General features: G+C 41.0%; 1 protein-coding gene across 1 annotated transcript; it reads left to right on the top strand.

The window, feature by feature from the left end:
* The first annotated feature begins 307 nt into the window (after positions 1 to 307).
* On the top strand, positions 308 to 12,703 carry C1H11orf16 (chromosome 1 C11orf16 homolog). Its single transcript, XM_063317928.1, has 5 exons — positions 308 to 1,001; positions 1,943 to 2,096; positions 4,607 to 4,823; positions 9,193 to 9,858; positions 12,510 to 12,703. Exons 1-5 carry the CDS (start codon positions 835 to 837, stop codon positions 12,701 to 12,703), a joined length of 1,398 nt encoding a protein of 465 aa, XP_063173998.1. The 5' UTR covers positions 308 to 834.
* The last annotated feature ends 242 nt before the right edge of the window (positions 12,704 to 12,945 follow it).

Genomic DNA, 12,945 nt, shown 5'->3' with positions numbered 1-12,945 from the left:
CAATGATCAAGCAATGGTGTAGTGAAGGGAAATGGATCAAGGGCTCATTAATATCTCCATCTGCATAAGTGAAGTGTGGGGACGAAGTAAACATTTTCATGGGGTACATCAGTAGGGATATGCTGAACTTGATCATCCTTTGGCAATGGGAGGTTAACCCCTGGTGTAGAGAGGAAAGAAGAGGACCTTGATGGAGATAAGCCAGAACCATTACCTAGACAAAAGGGGATGAAGCACTTTTTAAGTCCAGAACAACAAGATAACATTCAAAAGTGACTCAGGCAGAAGCATCTCTAATTCACCGGGATATAAGAGGGAGGGGGAGGTACAGCACAATCAGATTTGCAAGATTCCGTTATTATAGCCCATCTCAATAAAAGTAGTTTTAGCCTTCTGGTTGAGTTGATTTCCTGGTCTGGTCTACCTAGTGGGACTGACATCTGGCTTCAAATCCTAAGTAGTTCTTTTCTTGGCATAATCCAAACCTGCTTCTCCAAACTTAGCATTTTTAAAAAACCAGACCCAGCAAAAAACAGCAGTCCTTCCCATTGTCAGTAACTAGGACTTTCAGTCAGTTCCACGGAGTACAGAACAAAGAGCTTTAGCTGCTCACTCTAAACTGTTGCAGTCTGATTTGCAGGTGAAATTGGCAAAGTTTTGAGGGGGAGCAATGATTGTGATTTGTTTGTTTTACAGAGCTTATCAGCCACCCCAACTACAACTGGCTTTGAGTAGTGGACAATTTATATGTGTATTAAATCTGGAAATAAAGTTTTTCCCCTTCAAAGTATCAAAGCTATGTTCTTTTAATTGTAGGAGAGAGTTCCTGAAACAATGAATGAGTGCAGGTTGTCCTCTTGGCCATTCCACAGATACTGCTGTACAGGGCCAACACAAGCTAAATCTATGCACAGAAATGTCATGGTTAATCCCAGTTCCATCTGCAGTGGCTGCTTCTTAGTGCATCCTTTGTGCGGCATTAGCCCACTTCTCACAACAAGGTAATGAAGTATTTATTTCAGTGTTTAAAATGAGAAGGGATGAGGACATTAAACTCTGTCTTTCCATATCCCAGGATCCCACAAGGGAGGTCTTATACATTCTTCCTTGGCTTTCTTCCCAAACAGGTGGGACAATGCTTAACAGAATTTGCTGGATAGAAGTGTAAAGTGTGACATTTTCCCCTTGGGATCGGGGTGTCCAAAGGGTATGGTCAAAAAAGTCAAGATGGCAGCCATGACAGTCATATGTAACATGCATAAAAAATGGGCAGAACTTCCATTGCACTGGCATGGCCATCATCTTGACTTCTTTTTAACTGTGCTCTGCAGACATCCCAACTTGGATTTAGAATCTACTAGAAAACCTGTGACCCATTGGGTCATCCTTTCAGAGATATTTCCTTACCTAACAGAGAAACAGAATTACCATGGGTGGGCAAAAAAGCAGTGGGAGTGGGAGCAACTTCCAACTTCCTGCCAGCTTCCCCATTGACTTTGCTTGTGGGAAGCTGGCAGGGAGCATCACAAGACCTTGCTGCCAGCTGATTGGGCACAGGGGCCAGAGGGAGGCAGGAAAGAGGGCAGGGATATGCCCTCTCATCTTCCCTTGTGCCACGCAACCCACGGGTTTCTGGGAAGTATAGCAGGAAGGTGTGGTGGCGCTGAAGCAGCCACAACTTTGCCAAATTTCAAACCCACAGGAGTAATGGGTCCTGGATTTAGACACATTCTTTAAGTTAGCTCATTTGAGGTACGTTGATTCAAAAATTGTTGCCCTATGATGTACTGTTTCGCCCAATTGAAGATTACAAACAGACAAACACTGAGAATTTTAGTAGTATATAGATGTAGCTCAAGAAGTTGGATAGCATTTCTTGTCATGTGTGGTTATTTTCTTTTCTGTGTGGTTCTCAGATATCATTCGTTCATTTTATTTGAAGGTACTTGTGTCACAGCTATTGCCCCTTTCTTCTTGATGCAAAACATAGAGCAGGAAAGAATTTGGAGAGATCACTGGATGCTGGTAGTCCTGTTCTGGCAAAAAAAGAAACTGACTGTTATTATTACCAAGGCACAATCATAAAAGATATAGAGGCAAGTTGCAAAATTATTTTCTACATGGTTATAAATGATTGTTATTAAATATACACCAAATAATATTAAGAAACTACAGAAATTCAACTGAATGTACTTATTGTAATTGTTCTCCTCAATTTAGTGCAACAAGGGATTTGTTCATAGGGTTGTGTGGATCCAATTAATTCATACTGCATTAATCCAAGGACAGAGATAACAGGGCAAAGGATTCACACCATGTCAAATGCAATCTAAAAAATGTGCTTGTGCACAATAATTTCAGTTGATTTCATTGCGGAATGAATGCCTTTGCTACCCACACTAAATGACACCATTGCTTCTCTTGTAAACATTAAAGGATGGACTAGAAGATGATGAAACTGTTGAAACCATCAGATTTTGTGCTACAAAGATAAGGGCAACAGTCATCAATTGTATTCATTTCCCAGCTATTGCAATTCCTCTCTCCCACCCCCAGCCCCAATCTTTCTTATGTTATTTAGGACAGGTGCAGTCAAGGTTTATACCCTGCTAGTCAATGACATCCTGCCCTCCTTCCTTATCTAACAGATCCTGGGGAATGCTTTCTGGCCAGTTATAATAGTGTAATCCCAATGACATCAATAGAATACTTCATGACAGTTGCCCCTGTAGTTTTTCCAACATCCACCTTTCTCAACATTTCTAGGTTTCATTTATTTGCTTGGGCCCAACTTGCACTATCTTAGGAACACACTGTTTATACCAAGAATAGGCAAGCCAATGCCCTCCAGATATTTTGCACTTCAATGTCCAACAGTCCCAGCTAGCAGGGGCAATGGAAAGAGACACTGGGAATTATCCAGATTATTCCAAAACACCAGGTTCCTTACCTATGGCTTATATTGAGAACTAAGGCTGCAATATAATCCTACTCCAGCTTTCCTCAACCTGGCATCCTTAGATACATTCAACTTCTTTATTCCCAGCCAAATAGTGGCATGCTGACTGGGAATACAATGGCAGGAATGGTAATCCAACCCAAGCCCCCGAAGGGCACATGATTGAGGAAGTTTGTTGTAACTAGAGGTATAAGATTACCCTATTAGACCCTCTCCATCTTGCTAAAGCAGGTTCTTTTATTTCTTCACTAGCACCAGAGCTGTAGGAGGATTTGTGCTATTTGGGGATCTCAGCAACTATTGATAGTTGATGAATAGCATTATTGCTGGAAATGTGGTTGGGGTGTTGATATATAAACTTGACAGTGGAAAACAAAGCCTGCCTTCAATTCATTAGTTGTTACCACTTGCAACAAAAGTGGTATTTCCCTTCTGAAAAGCAAGAGACAGGGTTGTTTGCTCACCACAGTCTCTCAACGTCTGATAATTCTGAAGAACCAGCTATTCAGAAGGTAAAGGGAGTGACTCTGGAGTGAATCCAGCATATGTTTGATCAACTCAGTGCTTGATTCTCATTCTACCTACAGAATGACAGAGTGCAATTGGGGAAACAAATATTCTCATTTTAAAATAGCCATGGAGCAGACAGAAAAGCTCAAGAGGATGGTGGGGTGAGGGGGAGAGAATCTTTTGATTTTATACCAGGATAGCTCAATTTGCTTTTACTGCAGAATAAATTATTTAAACAGTATGGATGTGTTGAATTACCTTTCATAATTTAATCCAAAATTGGGGAGGTTTTGCTGAATATCATTCAGTTCAATAGTATGCATATTCAGGGATTGTGATCTTTGGTGATGTTAAACTAATGAAGTCTTCCAAGAAATCAAACATCAATGAACTTTGGGGCCAAATTCTGGAGATTTGTACCTCAGAGGGATCCCCAGATGACCACCTGGAGCAGGGCAGACAGTAACAGACAGATCTGGCATTATTTCCTTTGGCAACTCTGGTCCACAGAGAGGCTAATCATTGCAAAATACTTTTTATTTTAAAAAAATCAGTTTATGGTTACTGGATAGTTGATTGGTTATAGATTCTCCATTTAACATTTTCACCTTAAAATATATTATCTCTTGTATTATGCACAAAATAAGACTTAGACCCGAGTACATGGGCTAATATCAAGGCAGCTGGAACAAACTCATTTGTTCATATTGGATTCCTCTAGCTATGTCACCTTTTAAAAATGTTCAAAATGTGACTTGCATGTACTTCGAGTATTTCTTTTTTAAAATCAGTTGAAAAGGCTATCTCTGTTTGCTTTTTCCTCCAAAAAAACTCACAAAAGTAAAAACAGTTGTAAAATATGGAAGAAAGGTACATGACAAAGGAATCTGTGAATGGGCTTCACAACTGAATTAAAAATTAATGGCTATTCAAAGGAAAACAGATAAATAAAATAGTTCTGCCTGATCCATTGGCTTGTCAAAACTCAAAGAGAAACCCAACACTAAGAATTAAGTTGGGGGTGATTTCCTCCCTTGGGCTTGTATTTAATTTGTTTTTAATGTTCTAAGCTATCAATAGGAGTGATTTTCAATTATTTGTGCTATTTTTAAAAATATCTTTTTTTCTTTCTGACAGGAAGGTGAGCAAAGATCATTTCTGGTACAGTTTGCAGTGGAGGAAGATACACCTTGTGTGCAAAAAACAGCCCACAGCGATATCCTTGAGAGTGTGAATGGAATGAGACACTCTATCCTGCCAGGTGATAAAGTGATGGCCCCCTGGGAACAAGAGCAGAAGAGATATGGCCCTGGCACTGTCCTCCAAGGCATGGAGACCAGAGATCCTCTGCGAGGTAAAATTGAAATTACCTTGCCACATGCTTGCGGAGTAGCTCTAGGCAACAGGCTATGTCTGCAGAGGGAAATAGAAATAGGCTGGTGCTTCTCTTTTAAAAAGGAGAAAATCTTTATTAGGAAATTACATTGAGATAGAAAGTTTAAAAACTTGATCTAGCTGCATTTGGATCTAGCCAAAGAATGAAAGGCCATATAGTTCACTAGACCACATGGAGCCTGGCATGGTATCTCCACCATTACCAGAAAAGGGAGAAAAGATCTATGGGGGAAAAAAAGCAGGAACTGGAAGTGATGCCAGCCCTGAGAATATCAGGCTAACTGAAGAGGGAGTGTCAAAGAGGGGAATCTACATTAACTTTCACTACATCTATTGCACCTAGTGAGTCTGAGAAGGTGCAATGAGATAATATATCCAAACACTGATCTTCCAACCCCCTTCTCATAGGTTTGTGCACTAGTTCAAGACTCCTATCACTTCACATAGGTTTTTTCTCTTATGGCTAGTAGCCACGTTTGTGCTTCAGCATCTGGCATTTTCTCAGTGTCCTGCTCTGCGGAAGGTTTGGGTGTGTCCTCCTTCCTGGCTGGAAGAAAAAGTCTTTTGGGTGGCATCTCTTTGGGCCTTCTGAAAATCTTACCTCTGACTCAATTTCTGTGTTCCCTTCTCACACAGGTACCCTTTTTCTGTCATAGATCACAGTTCCTTTTGTTGAGACTGCTGCATTGTTTTTTCTCCTGCTGGGAAGTTTAAATTGATTTCTGACATCATATTAATGCTTCTTTCATGCAGCTACACCACACTATGTAATTTGCCTGTTTCTGTGACAGAATCCATGACTTTGTATCATTGGCAGCCTAGCACATAGCCCGTAAATCTATGTCCATCACTTCTGCATTCTTGTTTGCCCCTCTTTTCTTTGGAAAGATAGGCATTCACCTTGGATCCAAACACTCTAATCTGCTGAATATTGGGGTTAGTTCCATTCCCCAGTTTAAATGGCACAACTTTTCTGCCTTTAGTAAGCAACCTGTGTTGCAAATAAGGTGCAATCATAATGGCTTCTTTTTTATCTGGTACTCCACCCTCAAGAACCTTGTCTTCTGTCATTTCCAATAGTGTTCTATTCTTGGTTTATGACACATCTTTTGCTGTGGGATGTATGGGATATATGGAATTATTTTGTTCTTTGTTAATGCCTTGTTCATTTAAGTATCATTCAAGGTTTTCCAGTTTACTTGCCCAAATTACCTTCTAAATATCTTGCTCCCTCTGGCTCTTTGAATGTTCATAACACTTCATCTTTCTCTTTAAGATGCTAAGTGAAAACATATTGTGAAAAAAAAAACTACAAATGTCAGAAGGAACCAGATCAATTCTTCTATGCCTATTTACAAGAAATAGCCCACAAAAGTCACTATGGAGGCTCCTTTGTGGATTTTTTTTAATGGATGATAAATAAGAGGCTCTAATTGCATTTGCTTTAATAGTCAATACATTTGAATTTAGAGTAGCAAGACTGAACATTCATACCTTTTGCTAAATTGTCCTTCATCAGCTTTGAAATATACTTAGTATTTGTGGTGAAATCTTTGATATCACAGCCCTTTTCATTTTTTCTGAAAACGTTCCTTTGCAGTATTTTTTCCTGTCATTCTACGATGCTACTTTGATGTTTCCTTTTGATGTACTTTCATGTTCCCTTTTGTGAACAGGGCAACAAATCCTTTCCTTCTGTAAAGAATGTGACATATTCATATTGTGTATGTTTTTAACATTCATAACATTATTTCTAGGCTGGGAACGTACTAAGCTTCTGGAATGCAAACCTCAACAGTCTGTGTTTTGTAGTTTACACAAGTTAAACAAATTGTTCCTTTGCAATCCTGAATGTGTTCATCTTTGGCAAGTTAGGTTGGAGCTTTACAACACTTACCTATGCCTGAAAAAAAAATTAAGATTGTTAAAGAAATATGAAGAGTCGCATTGTCCATACAAATCTTGTTTTAATTTTGAATTGATCCTGCAAATGGTTTCTTTTGCGGTACTCTGTTTAATGTTGGCTTGCAGGATTCATTCTTTAGAAATCCCTTCCTTGTGACTTCCTCTTGTTTGGTGGCAGCATACCTCTTAATGACGTAGTTCTGTAATATTTGTTTTTAAGAATATTTTGCTGCTGAGAGTTCCTTATCTTTCTCTGGACATTCCTTCTGAGATGTAAATTGCTCCCGCAGTGCCTCCTCCTTTTTTCTAGGAGCCTGGAGGTCCGATTTGGAAATCTTTCCTTTCTTCAATGTACTTTCTGAGATGAAACTCCTGAAAATTTTCTTGGACAAGACTTAGCCTTGGATTTTCTTTAACCTGAAGAAAACAACAACTTCATATTTCTCAGGCAAATAGTAGACCAGAAGACCAATCTTAGCCACTGCAGGCTATTGTACATCTTCTTATTTCATCTCTTCTGGTTGTTGTAAGAAAAAGCTATATATGCTTTTTTCTTTAACCTTCTATCTTTAAGTCTTTTATTACAGATTAGTAATACGAAATTTCTGAGTTCGTGGCTTTTTGCTGAAATAGGTTCTTCAGTCTTTCCCACATTTCCATGCGATGTCTTTATCTTCCATACAAATAAGAGATACATGTCCCATGGCTTCCTTGTTTGCAGTATCCCATTCCTTCTGCTTCTTTCCAGCTTCACCTGGTCTTGGGTCTAGGACATGGACCAGCCATAGTGCATTCATCAGCATCTCCTGCATGAATCAGAGCCAGCTGTCCTGTTTTAAGTAATCTGCTTCTCTTGAAGACCTGTCAGCAACACAGATGTGTGCGCACACAGATCCCCTCCCTTTCCCTACTACTGCCAAAAGTCTTACACCTTCAAATTTTCTTTTGAGCTGGGTGCATGTGGGAGTAACTTTGTATAGTAGAATATACAGTACTATATGTGGGAGGAGCTTTCTGCAGCAGAATGCACACGCAGAGAGAAGTAAAAATAATAGAGTAATGCATATTGTTAAATGTTTTACAAAGTTCTCAATCCCTGCTCTAGAAGGAGGGAAATAGCTTTTTGACTGTCACAAGGGTTAGCCAATTACGATTCTAATCGAAGAAAATATTTGTAGCTCAGGGTTGAACTGTGGAGTCCTTGGTGGTCTCTGAGCCTTGTTGTTTTCTTGCAGTTGTTTTATTGCCAGACTAGGCAACATCTTCAGTGCGAAAACTGAGTCTTTCGCACTGAAGAAGTCTGGCAGTGAAACCTCTGCAAGAAAACAACAAGGCTCAGAGAGCACCAAGGACTCCACAATTACGATTCTGTCTAGGCATCATCTGCTGAAAATGGGAAAACAGGCTCCTCGCAAACTTGAAAAATAATGTTATGCCTGAACAAAAGGCAAAAAGTGAGCTGATCCAAGTATGTACAACTGTACAACATCCCCTGAGAGTTTTATTTTCTCTTGGTATGTTTTGTTAATTATGCATCCGGTGGAAAGGTATACTACTGTAGTACGTGCCCATCACAAAGTACCTCCTAGAGAGAATATAGAGGCAGCTCTTTGCGGCCATGGAAGTGGGCATAAAGTTTAATTTAAGGTGGTGACTAGGCCCAAAAGCTCTGTTACTGAGCATGTATGTTGTCATCTCTCTCCCCCCACGCTACACATTGCATTTTAACGAAGGTTTAAGGCTTACTGTGTCTGCTGAAATTGAAATACCTGCCAGTTTGGGATTTCAGTATTTGCACAAATCAGATTTTGTAACCTACACAGATAAATGTTCTTAATAGGGCTTTTTGACTTGGCATATTCTGCAAGTACAATTTAAGTGAATTAAGTTCAGGCTGAAATCTGTCTTTTGATTTCTCTGTTTTCTTCCCATTTGATAAATATGCATAGCTTCTATTTTTTTTCTTGGTATACTTTAAAATATTTTGACATGGGGTTTTAGAGTTAACTTTATTTTTGTGAAATGGTGGAAAATGCTGGAGTTTGGGGATTTTTTTTCCCATCACTCTGTAGTCTCCAGGGCAACTTATTCTTCTTGATCTGAAAAAAACCCATGGAAGAGTTCATGTGATGCCTTCCCATGGGATGTGAAGCCAGTGAGGCTGAAGATGGAGAAGTCACTGTTCTGTGAAAATGGGATACATACCCTTTAGCTCTCTTGTGACTACCTTAAATGCCAGCATGCCATCCTTCATGCTGAAGGAGAGTTTCACCAAAATGTTTTCTGTTTAAAAAACCCTGCCCAGATTCTTTCTCATCAAATGAGAGGGAATAGCCAAACATGGAAAAGTTTTGGTATGAAGTTAATCTTTAAGAGCACATGCTTAGCATTTTTAAACAAACTGTGTATATCCTTTTCAACAGAAAAAGAAGACAAGGAAATTACAGTCAGCTTTTGGAACGGCAAGAAAGCTGAAGTTCCATTAGGTCTTGCTTTGTGGATTTCTCCAGTGCAGTGGGAGAGGATCGTAGAGAGGATTCATATGCCCTACACAAGCAGGAAGCAGTCTGAGTTTTTGCAGCTTCACAGGCCTGGCTACTACAATTGCTCATGGGGGACTATTCCAACCTGTGCTTTGGGTGATTTCCAAAGGTGCCGGTGCACACATTGCTCTTTTATCCGTCCTTGCTGTGGTGGTTTCCATCACTCATGCTCACTGCTTAGACATAGGCAATGTGTCTGCTGCTGCTGCCGCTGCTCTAAATACAGTGGCTGTTGGGTGCGGCCCTCTTTAGCTGAATTAACCACTGGAGATTTTAAAAAAGAGTTCACCAGTAAACCTACACCACCATTCTTACCAATAGAAGGCTCCCCCGAAGTAGAACATGCTGTTGTGCGATTCAGCTCTTCCTCATCCTCCTCAGATGCTCAGTGTGAAAGGCAAAGAAGTGTGACCAAGAGCACAATGATAGATCACGCAGTGAACACAGATTCTAGTCTTTTTGAAAATCCCATGCTACAGCGAATCAGAAGACCAGAGTGGAAGTACTGGAAGAGAAGCCATCCCAGCTCTGACTATAAAAGCCAAGGTACACAAGATCTCCCTTGACTGGTCTCCAGTGGATGTCCAGAATCTGCTGGTTAAAACCAGGCCACAGTGGGTTATGCAAAAAACCCAAACCAAACATACTATGGCTTAGTGTGTTGTTTAAACCAAGATATTGTGATTTACTAGCCATGATTTATTACTTAGCATTTTGTGTAAACCCAATCACTGTCTCAAGTGAGCATTTATTAACTAATGATGGCTCACTCTGCAAGTTGGCCTACATTTAGCATATTAAACTTGTCCTTTGCCTGTATATGTATATGTATATGTATATGTACAGTATAGGCATAGGTATAGGTATAGGTATATGTACAGTATAGGCATAGGTATAGGTATAGGTATGTTAGGGGGAAAAAAGAAAAAGACATTGCTTGCATCTACAGATATTGCTATGCTGCAACTTACTGTGGATCATGCTGGCTGAGGATGCTGGGAAATGCCATAGGGTAATATCTCAAAGATTGTAGGTTCTCCAAACTTGGCCTGCAAAGCAGAGACATTTATGAATATTATAGTGTCAATGGAAGGCCTCTATTTCAGACAATTTCATATCTAATTTCATATCTGAGAAAGGGCAATAACCACTTATACTAGCTTGGTTAGTTTTAGGAATAACTTGTTTGGATGATAAAAAGTGATCAGCTATGTACAGTATAACATCTAATTTATAAATCTACTTCAGCAGGAACAAGGCAAATAATTTATTATGCTGACTGAGGGCTCTTCCCACTCCTGACATCCTGTGCAGGAGCTGGCAAAAATCATGCTGTCCTAAGAAGTGTGCTGACTGCACTTTCAACCCCTACTCTCCCTTGGCAATAAAGCAGAATAGGGATTTCATCTCAGCCATAAGTGTGGGGGGGGAGAGAATTGGGATGGGGAACATTTCCTTTAGTGCTAGCTACTGGAAGAAGACCCATGGGGCTTCTGCTGCCAGTTCTCCAATCCATGGAGTCTCCCCTGCTCCTCTCCTCCACCACAGATTTCTTCTGACAACCATGGTTAACAAGAGAAGCAGAGGACAGGCAGCAGAGTGAGCCTTCTTTGCACTAGTTCTCCTGACATCGAAAAGAGCCATGTTGCCCACTTCCCTTCTCACTGGGGAAGGGAAGCAGGAAGAAGCAGCTCTTCAAGCAGCATCCCAGTAGTAAAGCTGTGGGAAGCTTTACTGTGAGGGGAGTGGCTGCAGAACCCCATGGTAAAGCCACTCCCCAGTGGGTTTGGACCCCATAGTTCTCCCCACAGTTCAGTTGTCCTCTTCCACAGCTTAGGCATTCCAGTGGGGGAAGAACTGGAGGGAGGGCGCCTGTACCACAGGGGGAAGAGCTGAATGTTATTGCAGGGACCCTGGCTGAAACACTGCTCCCACCCTGCTTCCCTTGCCCTCTGAGAAGAGCTGGAACTAAGACGACCTTCTTTCTCCGCCACTCCCAAGTTGACAAGAAAAGTGGGAAAGCATGAAATCTTCTGTTGCTAAAGGTGGATGGCCCTGAAAAATCAAGGGCCTGGGGCAAAGGGTGCAGCCTCAAGCAGCCAATAGGAGCAAGGCGCCCCCCCCCCCCATTTACCTTGGTAGAATGCACTTGAGACAGACCAGATGGCATAGCTTGTACTGGGAAAATCTGGAAAATGGCACTTTAAAAGACAATTTCAGACTGCCTTCCTGGTGGTCAGGGGTGAGTTGAACCCAATGTCACCCATACATATTAAATCTCTATGCTGAGGGATTTCCAGTCCACGGTTACAGACTGGAAGACAGCACTCCAGCCCCAGCATATTTGATCTTTCTTTGCAAAAGCTGCTTCTGCTCCCTTGGCTAAGCTTGGAAAGAGCTCCACAGAGCTTCAACTGAACAAGTCAAAGTTGATTTTCACTGCCTTAGGAAAAGGATCTCCAAGCCAAACCACAGGTAAGGTTTCCAACAGTGCAATCTCTAAGCTGGCCACTGTGGTAACAGAGGTTGGTTTTGACCTTGCCAGTATACATGCAAAACACATGGGAGTGAACAACTGCCAACAAAATTCCTACTGAAATCCAGAGGTATATTAAAGCAGGTCAGTACCCTATTGTTAATATTTTACCATGCTGTCAGTCAATTCATGCTTTAGAAATCTTGCACGTGCAGGACACATTCTGCATTCAGTACGTTGACTTTTTTGTGTTTTATGTGATAAAACAGTTCTTCAGTATAGGCTGTTCACCCTTGCAATTCTGCCAAAATTGCTTCTAAGAGTGTAGTATTAAACACAACTTTTCGTTCTCCACGATTTCACTGAAAATAGTCATTGCAGTCAACTAACGGGCAGAAGCCGAGCATTTCTAAGAGAATGCAGTCAAGGAAACAACATTACCGGCAGTATAAATTTAATAACCAATCAAGCTAAAGCAGGTATGGGGAGGTAGCTACCCTTTCTGGTCATTTGAGGACTTACAACAAAAATTACAGTAGTACGTTGGCCGGGTTCACACATTATGCTAAGTGACAATCAGATCACGTTATGATTTGTGGGACTCATCTATTGAGTCCCATCATGGACCTCGGGCAGTTCTGCTTGTGGATTCCCGACGTTTGGTAGACTCAAGTTCCTGTTTCAAACTTTCAGTCTATAATTGTTATGCTATCATCTGTAGGAGCAAACACTGTCAGCAGCTGCTGCAGAAGGGAAAGAGCTAACAACAAAGCCAATTCATCCACAGATGGATCTCCACCAATTCTGTACAACCACAGGGCTCTATTTGAAACCGCTGAAGAGTCTCGTCAAAGGCATCTTTCGGTAAAGGAAGTCTTGAGCCACAGAATTACTAACTCACCTTGGGGAGAGTAACTGTTGAGTAGATTGAGAGCATGGCTATCCCCTCTGCTCTCAGGAGTTCAAGATGGTTCATAATTTCCCCTCCTCTTGGTTATTCTCAGAACAACCATGTACAGTAGATGAAACCGAGAGTCACTGACTTTGGGCCACTTGAATAAGCTTCAAGGGGATTTCCATTGGCTTCTTCCTGGCCATAATCCAGTTGTGGTGTAATGGTCAACAACAGCTTAAATATGTGCCAGTTTTAAGTCGCA

The sequence above is a fragment of the Candoia aspera genome, chromosome 1 (assembly GCF_035149785.1).
Source record: "Candoia aspera isolate rCanAsp1 chromosome 1, rCanAsp1.hap2, whole genome shotgun sequence".
NCBI classification, from domain to species: Eukaryota; Metazoa; Chordata; class Lepidosauria; order Squamata; family Boidae; genus Candoia; species Candoia aspera.
Note: the sequence above shows the minus strand (reverse complement) of the source record. Positions and strands in the feature narration are given on the sequence as shown.

What these genes read in the sequence shown, in the direction of transcription:
- C1H11orf16 (XM_063317928.1), top strand. Translation starts at nt 835, where the DNA reads ATGAATGAGTGCAGGTTGTCCTCTTGGCCATTCCACAGATACTGCTGT. An exon ending in CAATCATAAAAGATATAGAG is followed by an intron (nt 2,097 to 4,606) that starts GCAAGTTGCAAA and finishes TCTTTCTGACAG; the next exon opens with GAAGGTGAGCAAAGATCATT. An exon ending in CTCTGACTATAAAAGCCAAG is followed by an intron (nt 9,859 to 12,509) that starts GTACACAAGATC and finishes TATCATCTGTAG; the next exon opens with GAGCAAACACTGTCAGCAGC.